General features: G+C 41.0%; 1 protein-coding gene across 1 annotated transcript in view; it reads right to left on the bottom strand.

Moving 5' to 3' along the window:
* The window catches only part of RORA (RAR-related orphan receptor A), a 117,205-nt gene that overhangs the window by 40,154 nt on the left and 55,686 nt on the right, over positions 1-21,365 (bottom strand). The window contains exon 3 of the mRNA XM_006831851.1: positions 8,743-8,828. Coding sequence (XP_006831914.1) covers positions 8,743-8,828 — 86 coding nt within the window. The remainder of the gene's footprint in view (positions 1-8,742; positions 8,829-21,365) is intronic.

The following is a 21,365-nucleotide window of genomic DNA, read 5'->3' as shown; positions in this document are numbered from 1 at the left end:
AATGAGAAAGCGTATTTGCTCTTGAGAACAGATCAGGCAGCCTCATTGACAAAAGTTAGATGGTGCAGCCCCACACTCGTGCATCTGGCAGCAATAAATCACAGGAACACGATTTCCTGAACCACTTCTTGTTCAGTAATGACTGGCCTCCCTGTAGAACTGTCTGTGCAAATGATCTCTGATTAAAGCTGACCCCACATGTCATATTCGGTAAGTGTAGATGTCTGCTTTTGCTGTAATTTGCCATAGTCTGGTCCAATCCAAGTGAACACATTCAGCAACAGCACTGTTGAACAGGCACGAGGGACCATTCCGAGGCCAGGCACTGTGTGAGCACCCTGCCAAGAGTGAGGCCTGAGGCATGACTGTTAGCCCAGTGTCTTTTGGGGGCCGAGGAAGGATCCTAGTTACTAAGACATGATTAAGAACAAAACAAACTAACCAACTAACCAAAACTACAAAGAAAAACAAACAAAAAAAATCCAAATCATTTTGACACAAGGTGGTGTTTAACACGTCCCTAAGCGATTGTGCATTTCAACACAGAACTGAAAGATTTAGCTAAATACATTTTTTTTCTGTGTGTGCCTATCACCTGTACATAACAGGACTGACACTTTGATGTAACAAAGATGCAGTAACAGCTTATCCTGCCCCACGTCTGATTTTCATTTAAAATGATTAGCCCTAATCCTGGGGGAACAGGTATTATAAAGCATTAAAATAAGAAGGCTGAACATGAATGTATCGAGGCTGAAAAGAGGACAAAATTGGCACATGGCTAGAGACATTTTTACAACTATAATGAAAATATTAAAATCCTCTAAAAGACAATCGAGGCCTCAAAGGAACATTCGTGGGGAATTTATGTTCATACTAATAAATAAAAAGATCCAGAAATAGCTTTACCTATTTCCTTTAAGAGAGGGGGAGTGTGTGGGTATGGGGGACGGTACCAGTTACACACTGTAGGTAACTTTGAAAAGACTTTCTATCGTTAACTTAAAAGAATATATTTGCTAATGCCAGGACACTATTCCAAACTGTCTCTTAACCACATGGAAGAGGAAACTTTGCATAGGACATCATCTGAAATGTAGTTAAGTGCCGAATCAATATTTGACAAACACATACTACTTTACTTTTTATCAAATGCAAATGGTCCTAAATGCAGTCAGAAACCAAGTCACTAACCCCAATGCTTGGGTGTCTACCCAAGCATATTTTTCATTAAAAAATAACAGTTGAAATAGTGGAGACACAAGGTATATGTATAAAATAAAGGGTTTAAAAATTAAATATGTATAATTTAAAAATTATAATTAATAAGCACTAGACTACAATGAGCTCTAGTAGCATAGTGGTTACGAATCGGGCTGCGAACCTTAAGGTCAGCAGTTTGAAACTACCAGTTGTTTTGTGGGAGAAAGATGAGGCTTTCTGCCCCCATAAAGATTTACAGCCTCGGAAACCCTGTACAGGGTCACTATGAGTCGGAACAGACTCCACGGCATAAAACAACAACAATAAGGTCAGACTGAACCAAAAGGTTGGCGGTTCAAACTCACCAGCCATTCCTTGGAAACCCTATACAGGATCGCTATGAGTTGGGAAAGACTCCACGGCACTTAACAACAACAACATATATAGTGCTTGGAAGTTGTGTGCCGTAGAGTTGGATTTGACTCACAGCGACTCTGGACAGAGTTTCTGAGGCTGTTAATTTTCATTGTTTGTTAAGTGCCGGCGAGTCGGTTCAGACTCATAGGGTTTCCAAGGAGTGGCTGATGGGTTTGAACAGCCAACTCAGAAAACCACATCTTTCTTCCACAGAGATACTGGTAGATTTGAACTGCTGATCTTGCAGTTAGCAGCCTAGTTCATAATCCACTATGCTACCAGGGCTCCTCGTATATCCAGTTTACCCTGAAATAAAATTTCACTATTTTAGCAGTCACTGTGTGTTACAATGAAGGCAGACACTGAAGCAGAATGTGAAATGAAACCATTTTTCAAAAGACAAACCGTAACCAATGATCATTTTCTTAAAACACTTCATGTTAAAATGTATTTTGATGACTGAACCTTAACCCTCACACCTACAGGCTTGAGCTTCATTTCTGGCTTTCTCCTCTGCTTGCATGTTCTAAGACCTGCTCTTTCTCCTTGCAGACCTGCCTAGATCACCTTCTACCACCTCCTGCTTCTCACCAGGACTGGACCTAAATTCAATCCCAAGAGCTCAGAAGTCTCTACAGGCAGCACTAAAGGCTTACAGGCTCCTCTGCACTAAATGAGCTTCTCTGAAAGGCAATGTTGAGGGCTTAAGCAATCCCATTCTTTTATATCTTTATAATAAACACCTTAGCATAACTTTAAAAGAATCAAGCGTCCTGCACCTACTTTATCCTTCATTATTCACTGAGAATGACTATTTGCTCCTCTCAAACTGGGTTATAAAACCAAAAAACCAAACAAACGGTGTTGCCATCGAGTCAATATGGATGTGCAGAACGGCCCCACAGGGTTTCCAAGACCATAATCGTTAGAAAAACAGCTGCCATATTTTTCTCAGGGGAGTGGCTGGTGGATTCAAACTGCTGACTTTCAGTTAGCAACCAAGCACTTAACCATGGTGCCACAGAGTGTGCGTTTCTGGGTAGTATACTGCTTCTCAACCACAACCACCACCACCCATCTGTCTGAAGGCTGAGCTGTGCTGGCTCGGCTCGCAGGTTGCTATGATGCTGGAAGCTATGCTGCTGGTCACAGCAGGGCCACCATGGTGGACAGGGTTCAGCAGTTTCCAGACTAAGACAGACTAGAAAGCAGGATCTGGTCATCTCAACCCAAAAATAAGCCAATGAAAACTGACAAATCACAACAGACCCTTGTCTGACTCCTTTGCTTTAGAGATAGCTCATCAGGCGGGATCGATTGCTGCAGTGGACATCATGTTTGGTAAAGCGAGAGAGATATTTGGTAAAGGGTCAGAGAGAGCCTCAGTGAGATGGATTAACACATTAGCCACAGCAATGGACTCAAACTCGCCAGCAAGCATGAGGCTGCTCTAGGACCAGGCCATGTTTCAGTCGGTTGTACATAACGTTGGTCACACATTGGTGTTATTCAGGCAGCTAGCTAGCTAACTACTACCAAAGCTTCTCCCACTCCTTCTCCAAGTCCCCGGCCCAGAATTTCTTCTCAACTCTCCTGCTCTGTCCAAATACTCTCGTCTCACCCCTCTGTCCCAGCTCATTGTTGGTCCTTCCTTAGAGAAACCTCCCGAGGCTACTGGAGGAGTCCAGAGTCACTGTTCACTGTGAAGACACAGCTCTTGCTGCTTAAAGGGTGGGTTTGTGCTTCGTGTATCATAGCATAGCTTGTGGTCTTGCCTCGTTGTTTACTTCCTGTACTGCTGTTAGCTTCTCCTGTGTATACCACATCTCTGTAACTAAACTGCACACTGCTTAAGGGAAGGATTCAGTCTCTTATGTCTTTGGGTCCCTTACAATGCTTCTTAGACAGTTCCTGGCCCCAAGAGTTCTCATATTTTTCTTTTTATTGGTTGTTTGTACATAACAAATTATATGTGATCACAAAACTCAAGGCAGATGTCTTGGTAATAATATCTGACTATACAGAGTGGCATTATCAAGGCACTAAGCACTAGACTGCAGGGTCAGTTTGAACCACACTGATGGTTGTTCAAACTTACCAGTCACTCCATGGAAGCCCTATACAGGGTCACTATGAGGTGGAACCGACTTGACAGCACATAACAACAACAATAACAATGATTTTGGCTAGTAACAATAATGATAATAAGAGTCACCATTTATTCAATACTTAGGTACTGAGCTAGGCAGTCTTCTATGTGCTCTACCTGAATGCTGCTGCTGTAACTATGAAATAACTACTAAATTACTATCCTCGTGTTCACAGATGGGGACACCGAGGCACAGAGTGATTGAGTACTCTGGTAAGTAGCAGAGCTGGGATTCAAACCCAGGCAGTCTGACTCCAGAGTTGAAGCTTCACCCTGACACCTATTACTCTACAGGAAGCAAAATGAGTCCCTGGGGAGCATAACTGGTTAAGCTCATGACTACTAACTAGAAGGCTGGAGGTTCAAACACATCCAAGGGAACTGGGAAAAAAAGCCTAGCAATCTGCTTCTGAAAACCGGCCACTGAAAACCTTATGGGGCTGTTTTTCTCTGCCACAAAAGTCAGAATCAACGTGACAACAGTTTGTTAACTTACGGTTTATAGGGAGCAAGGGGAACAGGAGAGGGCAGGCTGGGAGTACCCAGGAAGAAGACAAGGAACTACCAAAACAGCTTCCATTTTTGCTGTTTGTGCTTAATCTTACCTGAAGAGATACGTGCTGAAACAGATCATTATTTCAGCAATTAAACTGGTTCCCTAGTTTCTTAAGGTTTCAGGTCATTGAGTTTAAAATGCAATTTGAAATGCGTTCACAAAATGATTAGTTCAAAAATGACTGAGTCATGTCCTTTCCTCTCATTAAGTATCTATTTAATATATCTAATTAGAAAATGTCCACATATCTAGTTATACTATCACAGAGCTAAATTATTTACAATTGGTCACGGTAGAACCACTTTCACCTGGTTAGAACATGATAAATAATTAACACCAATGGCCGAACACAGAAGTTTTTGACTTCATCATAACTAGGAATAAAAATATCAGAGCAGAGAAAAATTATAATGTAGAACACATATGCTACGCATTAAATATAGGCACATAACACTGTATTAAGTTCCTGGACGAACATAAGTCCAATGTATATAAAACTAAGTTTTAATGATTTGTTTTTGTGGTTTTCATTGTATGAAGTCAATGAGACAGGCAGAGATAGGATCATGGATGACTGAACACCAGTTTGGCATTGGGGTTGGGAATGAATAAGACCTGGAAGGGCATCTAGACAGGCAGCGATGGGATCATGGATGACTGAACATCAGTTTGGCATTGGGGTTGGGAATGAATAAGGGAATCTAGAAAAAATGGTGACTGTGGCGTAATTGTTGCCTTTCGTTTTCTTAATGCTTTTATTTTGTCCTAAGTCACCACTGGAGGGGGAGACACACATCTTCTGGGCTGGTGTAGACACAGGGATATTCTGCCAGTCAACACAGGTTGTACTGACTAGCAAGCAGGTCCGTAACTAGTCTTCTGGGTTGGTGGGGGTATTTTACAGGAAGTAGCTTCCACCCTCAAAGAGCTCTGGTGATGCAATGGTTAATTGCTCAACTGCTAACCAAAAGGCCAGTGGTTCAAACCTACCAGCTGCTCCACAGGAGACAAGCCCTGATGATCTGCTACCATAAATAGTAGTCTAGAAAAACTTATGCGGCCGTTCTACTCTGTCACCGTGAGTCATTATGAGTTGGCCTGGACTCCAGGGTACCTAGCAGCAAACAAGCCCCCCACGCACCCACTCTGGGCCTGCCCCAAACTCTGTTCTTAGGTACTCACTGCAGTTGATGACATAAAACTACACAGGGGGGAAGTGGGATGAATGATGTTACCTTGTGAGGATTGCAATCAATGACATGAAATACAACGTGTCTGCATTGTTGAATGCTCTGTAAACCTTCACCCAATTCACAATAAAAAGTCCTTTTGTTTTTTTAAGCCAATTACACATGGAAAGCTCACAGAAAGTGATCAGTTTGTTGGGCAGAATTAAGGGACATGAAGTGGACTGGTACCCAAAATGCTGCCTAGGATTCAGTGCACTTAAGGAAACACCATGGACTATGCAGGGCACCGAAATCAAGCATGCTGGGGGCTCCTACTAGGCACGTTGCTGTCTGTAGGCCTTTCACTAAGGAAGATCATGCTGTCTTCTCCCAGGGGTACAGCTCTGGGAGATGGTAACACAAAGTGGGGAGCAACAGAGGGTCACACCTACCTGCTCAGTCACATCGTTCTAAAAATGGATGCACTAATAGTTGCTACAGGAGATTACTCTCAGCCTTATATCCTGGGGTGGCACAGGCCAGGCAATAGATTTCATTTTATTTTATTGATTTTGAAAAGAGAACAGAGGGAGGAAGCAAAAGAGTAGAATTGTTTCTTTTTACATTTGGTAATTCCAAACTGTGAAGCCTAGAGGGATTATCAGAGAAATGAGTCATTCAAAAATCCCCTTTTAGTAGCAAACTCCTCTTTCTTCTAAAACGCAGGCAAATTTTCTTCTTCTTCTTCTTCTTTTTTTAAATGAAGAGTATTTGTGCAAAAATTTCAACAGAGGGCTTCACCAAGATGGGATCAACTCTAAGCATTTGTACATATATAAAGTAGCAAATGTCACAGTGATTAACAGTGCAATACAGAATTAAGGGGATTAAGACTATTTCCCTGAACTCTGTGAGTAGTTTTATTTGTATATAATAATGATTTCATATTTTATGTCATTGCTTTTTTGTTTTTTCCCTTATTTTACTGAAGGAAAGGTAACCACATTTGTGGATTTTATATTTCACTTCAGCCTCAAAAACCCTCAGGGCTAATTCAGACCTGTTGATACCAACTGGCTGTTTCAGAGGCTTCCTGTAGGTTTAGATAACTTCTCTCCTATTTGTTTTCCACTGTTTTATCCTCTAAGCTGTCTCAAGGCCCTTCCAATATAAGCAGGAGGATTTAAATCTTAATAAACTGAAATTTGAATAATGAAGGCAATCTGGGTCTTGGGTGAGGGCAGGGGGGTGTTGAATTATGACATCATCTCTATTTCCCATCCCCACATTATGTTTGTGCAGTGCATACTGACATCAAGGTCAGGAGTAATCAAAATAGAAATAACAATAAAAATGACACTAGTTAAGATATGAACAGCACTTTCTAGTGCATAAGGATTTTCTTTCTTCTTTTTTTTTTTTTTTTTAACAGTTTTTCATTTGATTTTTGGAATAGTTCTGAAATGTTAAAAGAACAGGTGTTATGACCAGTTTTTAAATGAAGCAAGGTGAATCACTAAATGATGAGTAATTCGGGGCAGGTAGAACCAGGATCCGAATTCAGTTCTTATATGGGACCATTATTACTTGGTGGGCAGTTATTACTTAGGACACACTGGTGGAACCGGGATCAGAATCTGGTTTTTCCCCACTGTTGTTGTCAGGTGCCATTGAGTCGGAACTGACTCATAGCGACCTCATGCACAGCAGAACGAAACAATGTCCGATCCTGGGCCAACCTCACTACCGCTGCCACACTTGAGTCCATCAATGATGCCACCTAGCTGATCCATCTCGTTGGGGGTCTTCCTCTTTTTCTCTGATCCTCCATCTTACCCAGCATGACATCCTTCTCCAGCGACTGTTCCCTCCTGACAGTATGTCCAAAGTAAGAGAGACGAAGCTTAGCCATCTTGGCCTCCAAGGAGCACTCTGGCTGCACTTCTTCCAAAACAGATCTATTGGTTCTTTTGGCAGTCCATGGCACTTTCAATATTCTCCTCCAACACCACAACTCAAAGGCATCAATTCTTCTATGATCCTCCTTATTCACTGTCCAGCTTTCGCATCCATATGAAGCTATTGAAAACACAATGGCCTGGGTCAGGCGCACCTTAGTCCTCAAGCTGACATCTCTGCTCTTCAATACTTTAAAAAGTTCCTGTGCAGCAGATTTGCCCAGTGCAATACGTCGTCTGATCTCTTGACTGCTACTTCCACGAGTGTTGATAGTTGATCCAAGAAGAATGAAGTCCTTGACAACTTCAATCCTTTCTCCATTGATAAGAATGTTGTTTATTGGTCCAGTGGTGAGGATCTTTGTTTTCTTGACATTGAGATGCAATCCATATCGAAGGCTGTGCTCTTTGATCTTCATCAGTAAATGTTTCAAGTCCTCTTCACTTTCAGTGATCAAGGTTGTATCATCTGCATATCGCAGGTTGTTAATGAGTCTTCCTCCAATCCTGATGCCACGTTTTTCTTCATAGAACCCAGCTTCTCGTATTATTTGCTCAGCATACAGGTTGAATAAGTATAGTGAAAGAATACAACCCTGTCTCACACATTTCCCAATTTTAAAACATTCAGTGTTTCCATGTTCTGTTCAAACAACTGCTTCTTGGTCTAGGTACAGATTTCTTAGAAGTACAATTAAGTGTTCTGGAATACTCATACTTCTCAATGTTGTCCATAGCTTGTCATGATCCACACAATCGAAAGCCTTTGCGTAGTCAATAAAGCACAGGTAAACATCCTTCTGGTATTCTCTGCTTTCAGCCAAGATCCATCGGATATAGCCTTCTTATAATTTGGTCACATGTGTCAACATCTGTGTGCCAACAATCCCATTCCAATTAGATTTATTGGAAGGCTTGCCTATAAAGCTTATAATAGGGAGATCACAGAAGTTTTTGTTGTCGTCGTTCGGGATTTTTAAAAGATCACCAAAGAGATTGTTCATCAGCTCAATCGATTCTGGGCTCGAAGGGAAAATCCTATATTTGAAACAATGCTCACGTGCTCCTTGGTAGCCCCCTGTCATTTTGGAGGGGGGAGCTAAAACATTTGGGTAGACATAACCACCTTCATTGTAACGTAACACTGACACATTTACCACGTTCTGTCATTTCTCACCACTGAAACTAACAAAGAGTTGAATTTTTAGAAACAGCAGAAGGACAAAATAAAAATCATGAAGCTGCCTTCGAGCATTGATAGAAACAACAACAACCATGAAAAGGGCCTACCTTGCAGCCTTCACAAGTAATGACACCATAATGGATTCCTGATGATTTGTCTCCACAGATCTTGCATGGAATAATTTCAATTTGAGCTGCAACAGAAGCACGCAACCAGTTAATTACATTTTCCTTTAAACACCTTATAAAAGCGTTCCCTGATCAGCATTTGTATAGTGAAAACTAATAACCTGCTAAACATTATACTGCATTAACTATTCATTGCTGAACTGTGAGGGTCCCCCTAGAGCCCTGGACTAAATTATGGCTGCTCGTTATATAATAGCTTTCGGGTTATTAAAATGGGTCATTTGAGAAGGTGTTTAAGAACCCCCAAGAAGGCTGGAATCAGCATTTCAAAGCCTTCAAGAACTGGAGAGTTCGCAGTTTAGGCCTCAGAGCAAAGCAGATACTAAAATGTTTCCTCCGATCTCATTTTCCATCATTATTTTTAAAAGGTCATAAATCTGTCTAGGCTGCGCATTGTGGCTCGACTAGAAGAGAAAAATTTACTCTAAACAGCTAATTCTGCTTAGAAAAATAATTCAAAATGTACAGAAACATAAGTTAAGAATTCCTTACTCATCTATTAAAAAAAAAATTAATGTAGTTGCCATGTACTAAAAATTAGTCCATCTGTATACAATAAAAAATTTCCAGTTTAAGTATCCAATCTCAGTTTAACAAGGATGAATCCTGACAAGTCGGATATGTAGCTTCTGAGTTATTTATGTAGGAAATGGATTTCCTGGTACAGTGTGCAAGCGTTTCTGCCACTGATTACTTAAAGATGCCTCATGCTGGAAGATTAACCAAATAATTACTACATATCACACCAAAGTTCTCAAACATGACAAAGTGCATTTCTAAGCAAATGTATCACATCTTGAGCAGCACTGGAAACAGTATAATTAAAGGATTAGCAAAGAAACAAAAAAACCACCTGAGGAATAGAATAATTAGGCAAAGCAAAGTGGTTGGCTCAACCATTTAAGGAGAATTTACATGTAAAATAGCTCAACACTGCATAGACAGGATGACAGTACACATGCCAGTTCACCTGGAATGTTCCATTATGATAAATGAATTACTCCATGATTTCCACTACTAAGTATCACGTCCTATTATCTACTAAGTTACACACACAAACACAATGCAAGTACCCAAGTCCTTCTCATATTTATATAGCCTTTACCTAACCCCATACTTTGAATAGAGAAATGACTTTATCCCAAGAACATGTTTCATGATGGAAGTAACATATATACACACACAGTCCCCTCTTCCTCCCATTATTATCCTAGGATAATTTGCACAACCATGTACACTTTGGATATGGCATGATGTTGAACTGAAGACCTAACAAGAGTGTGCATGAAACGACCGTATTTAACAACATAATACACCAAGTGTACCTGGTAACTTGTTTTTGAGAAGTCACCCTGGGGACTTCTAAGGCGCTTGGTAACGTAGTGGTTATGAATCGGGCTGCTAACCTCAAGGTTGGCAGTTCGAAACTACCAGCGGTTCTGCGGGAGAAAGATGAGGCGGTCTGCTCCCGTAAAGATTTACAGCCTCGGAAACCCTTTGTAGGGTCAGTATGAGTCGGAACCGACTCCATGGTACTTAACAACAACAAGTAAATCTACAAGGAGGGTCCTTTTTTCATCATCTGTCCTGCTCCTGTCACCGTTAATGCTGACACGTGGAGTTGCTTTGCTTCTCCTGATGGAGCGATTGTACGAAATCTCACATCCAGTACATTTTCCATAATTCTGAAGTTTTCTAGTATCCCAATAATGGCGTCTTTGTACACTCTTCAACACGTATATTCTGAGCTATGCAACTTAATGTGTTTAAGGTTGCACTTAGCAGAAACTGTCATTTGCAAACCCACCTCCCCATGTTAGTGCTTCTAATTTCTTCAAGGAATAGTCTACCTGAAATCTGAAGTCAAACAATGCTTCACAATTACAACACCTTCAACATTTTTTATACAGTCAAGGTAAAGTTTGGTACCACAGATGATCTGATGACCACCATTTCTGGGAGGCTCACAAGAGCCATGTGGTACCAGAGAAATGCTGAAAGGTAGTATCAACTGAGAACTAGTGCCTGGATTTTCTCAGATGAATTAACTAGTATATAGTGAGAATTGTGGTGCACTAGGATAAGCACTGAACTGCTAACTGCAAGGCTGGAGGTTCAAACCTACTAGCTGCTCCTTGGAAAACCTACAGAGGGTCGCTATGAGTTAGAACCAGCTCAAGGGCACTGAACACCAACACAGTGAGAACCAGCCTCTCCCAATATGTCCTTAAGGAATAGAATAATTAGGCCAAAAAAAAGTGTTTGGACCCCTATTAAACAGGATTTATATGTGAAATAAAGAAGACCACCACTAAGCTTCTGCTTATGTCTCACCTCAAGGTGCAATCACAGAAATGAGAACTGGATCAACCTTGCTAGGCTGGAGAGCTTAAGTGAACATTAAAGCTACCTCAGATCATTAACACAACACTCAACACTGAGTTTTGGCCCTTTCAAGACTTATCTTAATTCTGTCTGAACAACTGGAAGACCAAGTATATCTACTTGTTAAGTGCCCCAAGTGGGTTCAGACTCATAGCGACTCTCTCTAAGGCTTCTGCGGCTGTAAATGTTTCCGGAGCAGAAAGCTTCATTTCTCTCCTACACATATCGACTTCTCTTTCTTGTAGTTAAGTGCTGTCGAGTCGGTTCGGACACAGCGACCCTGTATAACTTGACCCACAGGCGTTGTGATTCAAACCGACCTTGTGGTCCAATGCTTTATCCTACATTGCCTCACCAGGACTCCACGTAATGCACTGGAAAAATATGGTGGCCCAGGCAAGCCATATTGGGAATGCTGAGTAAAGTAAATCTGAAGTCAGATAAAACATGACTTATTGCTTATCAGTCTGACAGGTACCTTTGAGAGCAGAAATGATGGTGTTACAGGCTTTGGCCAAAATGCTTGCAACTTATAGATATGAGATATGAAGGCTTGGCACAGAGGTGTCTGATCAGGATGGGGTGGCTCTGGGAGCTTCATCCTGGCCCTTGAACATTCCACTTTGGACAGCTCAGGCTGTGGGGTACTTGTGGCACAGACCCACACTTTGGTGTCACTATGAGTCAGGCCCCTAAACTCTTGGGTGTAACCAAGTTTCAGGGTCTTTCCCATTTGGAGGATACTCAATTTGAAATATTTGTTAAGACTTATGGAGACCAACAGACTTAGCCTTAGTGCAAATAGGTTCACTGTAGATTGATCTGAATTTCCAAGCAGGAGGCCACTCACCTAGACCTTTGTCTCCTCTGTGTCTGTGCTTACTTCCAGTAGGTAATGCTGGCTACAACATCAGAAATATTGAGCACAAACTTCTCTGGGAGACTCTTAGTAAGGTGATGAATTTTTTTCCAAGGCAAGATTTAGGTGTTCTGATTGGTCAGATTAAGCTACAATACTGGTCGGTGGCTCTCTTCTCGCAGAAAGAAATTTCAGTTGTGAGTGTTGTTTAGGAAATGACTAAAATTAATCTGTTCCAAAGATCAAGCCAGTTGAATGCCATCTAATCACATGCTGATGTTGATAGAAAGCAAACATTTGCAGGTTGGTGCAGGACACCTACAAGGGGGCTTCACAAATTTTGTGGAATAATGGAATTAAAAAATGATGGAATTTTTCCATGAAATTTTTTGACGCCCCCTCATATTCAATCCTCCATTTAAGCCAACAATATCCAAGGCCCCCTGCCCACCCTGGCATTTTAGAAATCAACTTACAAAATTCAAATGAACCAATGAGGGGGGAAGATGTAGTGAATGCTTTGTAAAGTTTTCACACGGCAGGCAGAATAGTCACACGAACTATTTTTCAATCTAACAAGGGAGGAAATGACAAAAATCCTTTGCCTCGCATCCCTCAGACGTCTCCATTTTCTAACAGGTAGTGTTGTGTCTTCTCAAAATAATTTTCTTTGAACACAAATTATGAGTCTTTGCCCATCTATATGCTGCACACATTAACTCAGCCAGCATTTCAAAGGACGAGTTCCAGCAGACACCAGTACTGTCAACGTTCACAAGTATATTGATTAAATTAGCCCATATACATATTCATCACAGCAAAGAGGTTCATTGTGTAGTAGGGTATGTGAAGCAAGACGCGCACACATAATCATGAATTGGCTTAACAATGAACAATCTTGCTATGGAAAATTCTAATTTGCCCACATTTTCAGCTCTATTGCCTAAATAATTTGCTCTTTTATGCACCCTAAGTAATTTAAGCAGGCTTTCCACACCTGCACAGGGAAACGTCTGCAGTTTGAAGGTGCTGACAACAAGTGGCAGCTGGTAGCAGGAAAATCTTAGAAAGCAAGTGAACTGATTAATGTAGTTAATGGTTCGTGGCCTGGGCTGTCACTGAGCATTCTATTTTTATTAAAAAGAAAAAAAAGTTTATTTTTTATTTTATTTTAAACTATAATGGAAAAAGTACATGGGCATTGGTCTGCGTAACCCCTCGATGATTCCTTCAGACCTATCTCGAGAGCTATGTTGGTTCAGAGGATGATGGTCATTCTCCCAAACAGTAAGAACATATAAATCGTATCGCTGTACCTATCACTTCATTCTGTGACCCTCCATAAAAATGCAAAGGATTTAGAATAATGAATGATAGAAAACCTGTCATTGTGCTTATAACATGCCAGGTACGATCTCCTTCACTCCTCCAGGAACCTTATGAGGTAAGCATTAAGATGATGAAGTACATTTGATAGGTGAGAAAAGGGAAGCACAGAGAGGCTCAACAACTCGGCAAAAGTCAGAAAGCGAATAAGTGGCAAGGCTGGGAGTTGGGACACATTTTATTTTTCTGCCTAACTCCAAAGTTTAGCCTTTATTCCTTCTGCCCCCAATACTACGCTGCCAAGTGAAATCACTTTGCTCCATTCCACTCCAATAATGAACATCATCAACATCCTGCCTGCAGTAACCGGTCATTAACTGAGGACCACAAGACACTGCTTATGTGATCATAGTGGTTACGAATGGGCTGCTAATCTCACGGTCAACAGTTCGAATCTACCAGCTGTTCCGCAGGAGAAAGATGAGGCTTTCTGCTCCCATAAAGATTTATTTATAGCCTCGGAAACCCTGTACAGGGTCACTATGAGTTGGAACTGACTGTACGGTAAACAACAACACCCACCACGCACGAACTGAAGTCAAGATCCCTCTCTGGGAGTTATCTGCCTAGATGGTGACTAGAAGTAATCTTCAACTGTCTTCAGTGTCCATTCCTCTCAATTTTATAAAATTCCTGGTAGAGTTTTGACCTTTCAGTGATCAGTACCAAGATCTAACAGTTCTTAAGGCTGGGCAAATGACTTAACCTTTCTGAGGCTCAGTTTCTTATGTGAAGATCAAATAATATGACTTCATGTTGTACCTATGATTTATTTGATAAATGTATTTTCTATATAAAGCACATCACACAGGTCTTGGAAACAGTACTCGATAAACAGTGGTTATTATTACTGTTGTTGTTGATAAGAAATCCTGTCTTATACCTAAATGAAATTCTTTTCTCTAGACTTTAAGCTCTTTCCAAAGTGGGGAGAGAAAAGCTGCTTAACCTCCAAACAATAGGACAGGCATTTCATACCAGCAACCACAGTAATCCTTTACAATGTTGGTACTTAATGCTTGAAGCAACAATGGTATGTCACAATCAGTTTTGGGCTATGTCATAAAGAATTTGTTGCAGTAATTGTAAAATATATATTTAAAGTTCTTTTAATTGGTTCATATAAAAATAAATGAATATGGGTCTATGGTCTCCCCTGTAGGAGTAATAATAATATCACCAGTCTCTCTAGCTCACTGCAACAACCAAATACTTTCCACTTGGACTGCATGGACAGAATCAGCAATGGCTTGCAGGAAATGCCCAAACCTTGGGTGTACCCATGAGAGTATGCTCCACATACGAATACCAACCAGTTTTGTATGTCTGGCCAAAACAGTTAAGAACAACTGCTTTTTAAAAATATATCTTTTCTAGAAATCTGTTGGCAGGTTTAATTTTTTTTTCCCCCCCTGGAGGGCTGAAAATATGGAAGATTTTTTGCTGGCTATGTTACATATTTTTCTAATGTTTGAATTATTTTACAACCAGCATGTATTACTTTTGTAAGCAGAAAAACCAATAAAGATTAAAAAGAAAAACCCTAAGGCATTTGATTTTATTTTCAGTAAAATGGCTTGAGTCCTTTATGGATTAGTCACTTTATTTTATCCCCTGTTTGAAACTGCTGGGGTATTAACGGCTTCTGCAGCTGCTGGAATGGTGGTCTGGCCTGTGCTGGGAGCCACAGAGTCTACACTTGGTTCTCTGCAGGGGCTCGGGGATTTTCTGGCTTCTTCAGTTTCCTTGGTCTGGCCACCTCCTACTTTCAGAGCCTCTGAGGAGAGTTGTGGAGATTGTACCCTGTCTGCCCACTGGAGCCAGGCCAAGGGACCCAAAGTCAGAGCCTGAAATTCACTTGGCTGTGGGCCCTGCAAGGAGCCGTAGTGGAGCTCTGGGTTAGGGATTGGGCTGCTAACGTCAAGGTTGGTGGTTCAAAGCCACCAGCCACCCCTTGGGAGAAAGATGAAGTTGTCTGCTCCTATAAAGATTTACAGTTTTGGAAAGCCTCTAAAGCATCACTATGAATTGTGGGTGGGGGAGCAGTGGGTGGGTGGGTCTTGCTACAGAGTTGCTATACTAGCCTGGAGGGATGTATTTTTTAATTTGCCTGCCCAAGGGTCTCCTTTTTTGTAAATCATTTTTCTGGAGATGGCATCTGTGTCTATATTGTGCAAAGGTGTTTCATGTGCTAAACCCAAAAAATCCAAGAAAACAAAAAACCAAACCCGAACCATGCCATAAATTCCCACTCATGGCCATGACCCCATGTGTTACAGAGTAGACCTGCCTGCCCCACAGGGTCTTCTTGGCTGTCATCTTTACAGTGGACAGTGTCCTGATGGTGCAAAGGGTAGGCACTCAGCTCTGAACTGAAATGCTGGCAGGCTGGCCCCAGCCAGTGACTGGGCTGGACAAAGATCTAGTGATCTAGTCCTGCAAAGATTGTAGCCTAGAAAACCCTATGAGGCAGGTCTGCTCTGTAAGATGGGGTTGATGGAAGTTGAAAATTTATGTGATGGCGTCTAGAAGCTATAATGTGTATGGCAGCAGATCAACTAATGCTGAGAGGTGGTTCAAGTCACATGGAGGCCAGGGCCACCATAAGGGTTTGCAGAGATCTCGCATCACTTCTTCATGGTGGTGGGTTCCACACCTTCTATTGTCTTGGACATTCTGCGGTGGCTTGGAATATAGGATAGCTATGTTCTATAGCCTAGGCATGATCGCTGGCCCTCTGGGGGTGAGACGGGCCCTATTCCAGCTGCAAACTATGCAAACTAATAATGAACTTGTTTAGCTATTTTGTTTGCTAAATATATACTCAATATAATATTAACATGTTTGTCTCATACCATCTTTTCTTCGTCTGTACTTGAATTCTTTCATGACAGTACTTAATCCTTTCTGTTTATCAGTAAAACAATGAGACCTCAATTAGTCAACCCTCGCTCCTTCTGTAAGTGATCTTAAAGTCATTTCTGGCAAAAGTAATAATGGCGTGTATTTTCAGAGTTCTCTGTAGTTTTAAAAGTTTTTGTTCTTATTAGCTTGTTTTGATTTTGGTACTCATAACAACCCTGAAGTAGGCAGATGGGTATTATTATCCCCATTTTACGGACATGGAAAATGAGCCTCAGGAGGGTTAAATGGCTTCCTCTCTATGTCTAGATTTCCCAGAGCTTAATGAGAAGCAGACAGACACACACATCCACACAAAAGAAGAAGACTTGGTGTCTTTTTCTGATTCAGGATGAGTTGATGCCTTTAGGTTTTATGTGATCACCTGATCTGGGACTCTCCAAGGGAAATAACAACCGAGTGAAAGAGCTGGAGGTCTGGTCAGCCAAGAAGTGGAAAATGGCATTTCTTCCAAGACTCACTCTGACACCTGACTCCCGGGTGGCCCCAAGCAAGTCACTTATACCTCCATTTCCTCCATCTATAAAATGGGAATAATTCTTACCTCCCAGGCAGGTGGTGGGAAATGAATGCTCACAAAACTCTTTGAAGATGAAAAGACCTATATAAAAAGAGAGCTTTAGGAAGCTTGGCATATCGTTCTTGGCAAGGACCAGGACGCTGTGTCCTTACTACCCATAACAGGCTCTACCACCAGGAGAATAAAGGACAATACAGAGCACTGTAATTTGCATCAGCTAGCTAGTCTTATTTTAATTTTTTTTTTTAAATCACTGGCTTCCCAAATTGTCTTCCGGAGGGACTGATGGGTCCAGATGCTATTATCTTAGTCTCAATTTGAGAGAGAAAAAAAGCTCAGATAAGAAGTCAGCTCTCCATGACAGTTGTCCGACACAGAGTCACAGAAGTAGACTTCCCTAGGGCTGTACAGCATGATGCACATGCGCTCGGTGCTAACTGAGAGGTTAGAGATTCAAGTTAACCCAGAGGAACTGCAGAAGGAAGATCTGGCGATCTAATTCTGAAAAATCCGCCACTGAAAACCCTGTGGAGCATAGTTCTACGCCGTGGCCCTCGTGGAATTGCCAGGAATTACAGTTAACTTGATGACTTTTTTTTTTTTTTTTTAACAGTCTTGCTGAGGCATCATGGAAATGGCTTAATTCCCATTTGTTAAGCACAATAAACATTATTTTTGTGTTATCCTTCGCCATCTCAAACTTCAGCAATTAGTTGATTGCAGACTGAAAGGAATCCATCAAACCATATTAGGTTTTAAAAAAAAAAGTTATGCACCTTACCTATATTAAAGTCACTTATTGAAAGCTTTACCTTATTTGTGATGTGTGCTGAAAATTAAACACCTTTAAAAAAAATCTTTTTTTTTTTTTTTGAAATAAAAAGTTGTGCATACCTGCCACACACCCACATACAAAATCCCCTGAACCAATGAAGAGATTAAGCATTTACAATAAAGTAAGGCACAATTGGCACTTTGAAACTGTCATAATTATTTTCAGTTTTTATCTATGAAATACTTCGGTGCATAAGGGTTAAAACCCTGGGCCCAGAGGAATTGAGGTACAGCTGAGCTGTATATGCCGGAAATCTCTGAAGAGCAAGGAAACCAGGTACATTTTCTTCTGTGGCTTTTTGTGACTATGCAGGTAGTTCTGACAATGGAAATGGAATATTAATCCTTTATAAAATGTTCCTATCTCTATGAGACTAAGCTCTCCAGAGAAACCTCCCCAATATTTACGGATCTTTAAATCCAAATGAGCACTTTTGTGCCCAGACATGGAAACTCTGTCCAATCAGAGGGGAAACAGATGTCATAAAGAAGAGAGGATAGCTTTGATTTTAGATGTGGTTCTTGCTAGATGCTAGAGAAGTGCACAAAATGTCTGAATTTAAGGCAAGCGAATCTTCACCTCTTCTAACAACTGCTGGTGGGGGTAGCTGTGTGCCGTGGAGTTGGTCCCGACCCATAACCACCATGTATAGGGTTTACTGGAGTAGAAAGCACCAGCTTTCTCCCGAGGAGCGGCTGGTAGATTCAAACTGCTGACCTTGCAGTTAGCAGCCCAGCTTGTAATCCACTACGCTAGCTGGGTTCCTTCTTCTAATCACTACTGGTAAACAATTAAGCCTTCAGTAAAATACCTGAACAACCAGAAAAGAAGCTTCTTAATACTTCACTGTATGCATCCAGTGGGTCAAACCCTAAACAAAAACTTCCAAAAGACGATGCAACAGAGATCAGCAATACAATGACCATTCCCTTTTAATTTCCTAATCTACCCCTTCATTTTTTTTTTTTTTTCAAAAAAAGTTTTATTGTGAATTGAGTGAAAGTTTGCAGGTCAGATCATCAATTTTACATTCAACAAATCATATACTTTGTTTCATTACAATGGTTGTAATCCCCTCCAAGTACCATCGTGAATTAACAATATTTCTCTCTATTCACTTTATCTTTTTTTTTTTTTTTTTAAACACTCAGGCATATATAATTTACACCATCAAAGGGCACATTCTACAAGCCTGCCTCCTGACCACCAGCTCTCAGTCCCTCACTTTGCATGAATCTAGAGTCCTCAGCTGCTCTACCCATTCATTCTTATCTTTGTGAACAATGGAACACCTTCGCTGCTAAGAATTTGTCAGGTTTTAGGAAATCAGGGATCAGAACAAAGTAAACTGGCCATTCAGCTAACTATTCTTAGTTGGGACAGGGTCTAAAATTCCAGAGTTAATTACATTTGTTCAAAATCTTGAAGGTTTTCTAGAACCCTGAAATCACAATCACATCTAACCCAAATCCTTCTCTTGAATGTCTCAGTGAGGATGAAATGCCATTTCCTATCAGCTGGAAAAAGAACCCATCGTATTTTACTAAGTAGATAGACTATGTTGTTGTTGTTACTGTGAAGTGCTGTTGAGCCAGTTCCACTCACAGCAACCCTATAAAGGGTTTCCAAGGAGCAGCTGGGGAGCTTGAGCTGCTAACCTTGTGGTTCAAACTGACCTTGCAGTCCAGCGCATTAACCTGAAGCGCCACACCAGTACTCAAGGGAAATTTCTAATAGCTTCTTTTCTACCGACAGGTGTCCTTTATATGATTCTGGATAATACTAGGAAAAAACAAAGTCATCTGACAAAACTGCATCTAATTTTTACTAGTGATCAATTTCATTCTAGATACCGATTCTTTTTCCATTGACACAACAACAGTTAAACCACATATAGGTTGTCTTTCTTTGCTCACAGCCCTTGGCTTTCATCACTTGGTCTGTTTTTCACAACAGAAAAAAAGCAACTTCACAACCAAAGCAAATCTCATGATCTTATCTAGTGTCTGCTTAACCAGAAACTTTGGAATTGCTCTTAATCGCATTTTATGAAACAATCCTATTTTACACAATTACTCCAAAATTGTGGTGCTTAGCTCAGGAAATGACCACTCATTTTATAGTGCTCTTAACATCACACCTACCTATGTATGTGTAACTTGAGCTGTACCCACTTTACAGGCCTGGTGTTTCCACTTAAGAGTCTGATCAATTGATTTTTCAAATGTATGCATAAAATAAACACACCCAGTGATTCAACTGCAAGTTTAAACACAGAAAAATCTTAACTGACATGGAAATGAGTTTCTAGCAAGTTTTTGTTAAAAGTGCCGATTCGTGGTGGTGGTGGTGGTTGTGTGCCTTTGGTACAGACTCATAGCGACCCTGTATAGGATTTCAGAGGCTATGTAAATTTGGGAGAGCAGAAAGCCTCATCTTTCTCCTACGAAGTGTCTGGTGGGCTGAATGACCAACCTTGTGGTTTACAGTCCAGTGCTTATCTTACAGATAAATAAACAAGTGGAATGTTTATTTAAATCTATTCTATGACTTCATAAGAATCTGACCCATCGTATGCTTAGCATGTACCATCATAGTACACTGAATAAATCAATCAAAACATTCTGCTGGTCTCAGACATTCTACCTTGTAAAGGGCCAACATGTCCTGCCTAAAAGTCAGCCACACTGGCTGTCAGATGGGCGACTTCCTCATTGTATCACCGTCATAATCAGTTAGCTAGATAAAAGTCATGTGTGGAAGTGGGTTGAAATAGTAAGAATCTAAGTTAATTCAGCAAAGCTTATCAGGCAATGGGACCTATTGCTCCTTTTTATTAGCTAGTATTTTTTCTTTTTTTAAAGATCAGTTCTGTTTCACTGCATACTAGAGATTATGTCATTTAAGCAACAGCCCCAAATGAAACCAGCTTTGGATTCAGAGCAAGAGATTGGAAATAACTTTTAACTTGAAACCTTGAAAATAGATTTAGGTTCTTCTCTATTAAGTCATAAGGAGCTCTGGTAGCGTAGTGGTTACGAATTGGGCTGCTAACCTCAAAGTCAGCAGTATGAAACTACCAGACGCTCTGTGGGAGAAAGATGAGGCTTTCTGCTCCCATAAAGATTTACAGCCTTGGAAACCCTGTACAGGGTCACTATCAGTCGGAACTGACTCCACGGCACATAACTACCAACCACCAGATTAAATCATACGGACCACTGGTGGTGTAGTGGTTAAGCACTAGGCTGCTAACAGAATTGTCAGTGGTTCAAACCCACCAGCTGCTCCATGGGAGAAGGAGGGCAGTCTGCTTCCATAAAGATTACAGCCTTAGGAACTTGATGGGCTAGTTCTAGTCTTTTCTATAGAGTTGCTATCAATTGGAATCGATATGAGGACAATGGGGATGTTAAGTCAAGGAGCTCCCTGGATAATACAAATGGTTACCATTCTGTGATGCTAACCAAAAGGTTGGTGGTTTCAATCCACCCAGAGGCACCTAGGAAGAGAGGCCTGGGAGGTAATCTACTTTTGAAAAACCCACCACTGAACACCCTATGGAGCACAGGTCTACTCTGACACATAGGGGGTTCACTATGGCTTGGAGTCAACTTGAAGACAGGTGCTTCATT

The sequence above is a fragment of the Chrysochloris asiatica genome, unplaced genomic scaffold (assembly GCF_000296735.1).
Source record: "Chrysochloris asiatica unplaced genomic scaffold, ChrAsi1.0 scaffold00004, whole genome shotgun sequence".
Taxonomy (NCBI): Eukaryota; Metazoa; Chordata; class Mammalia; order Afrosoricida; family Chrysochloridae; genus Chrysochloris; species Chrysochloris asiatica.
Note: the sequence above shows the minus strand (reverse complement) of the source record. Positions and strands in the feature narration are given on the sequence as shown.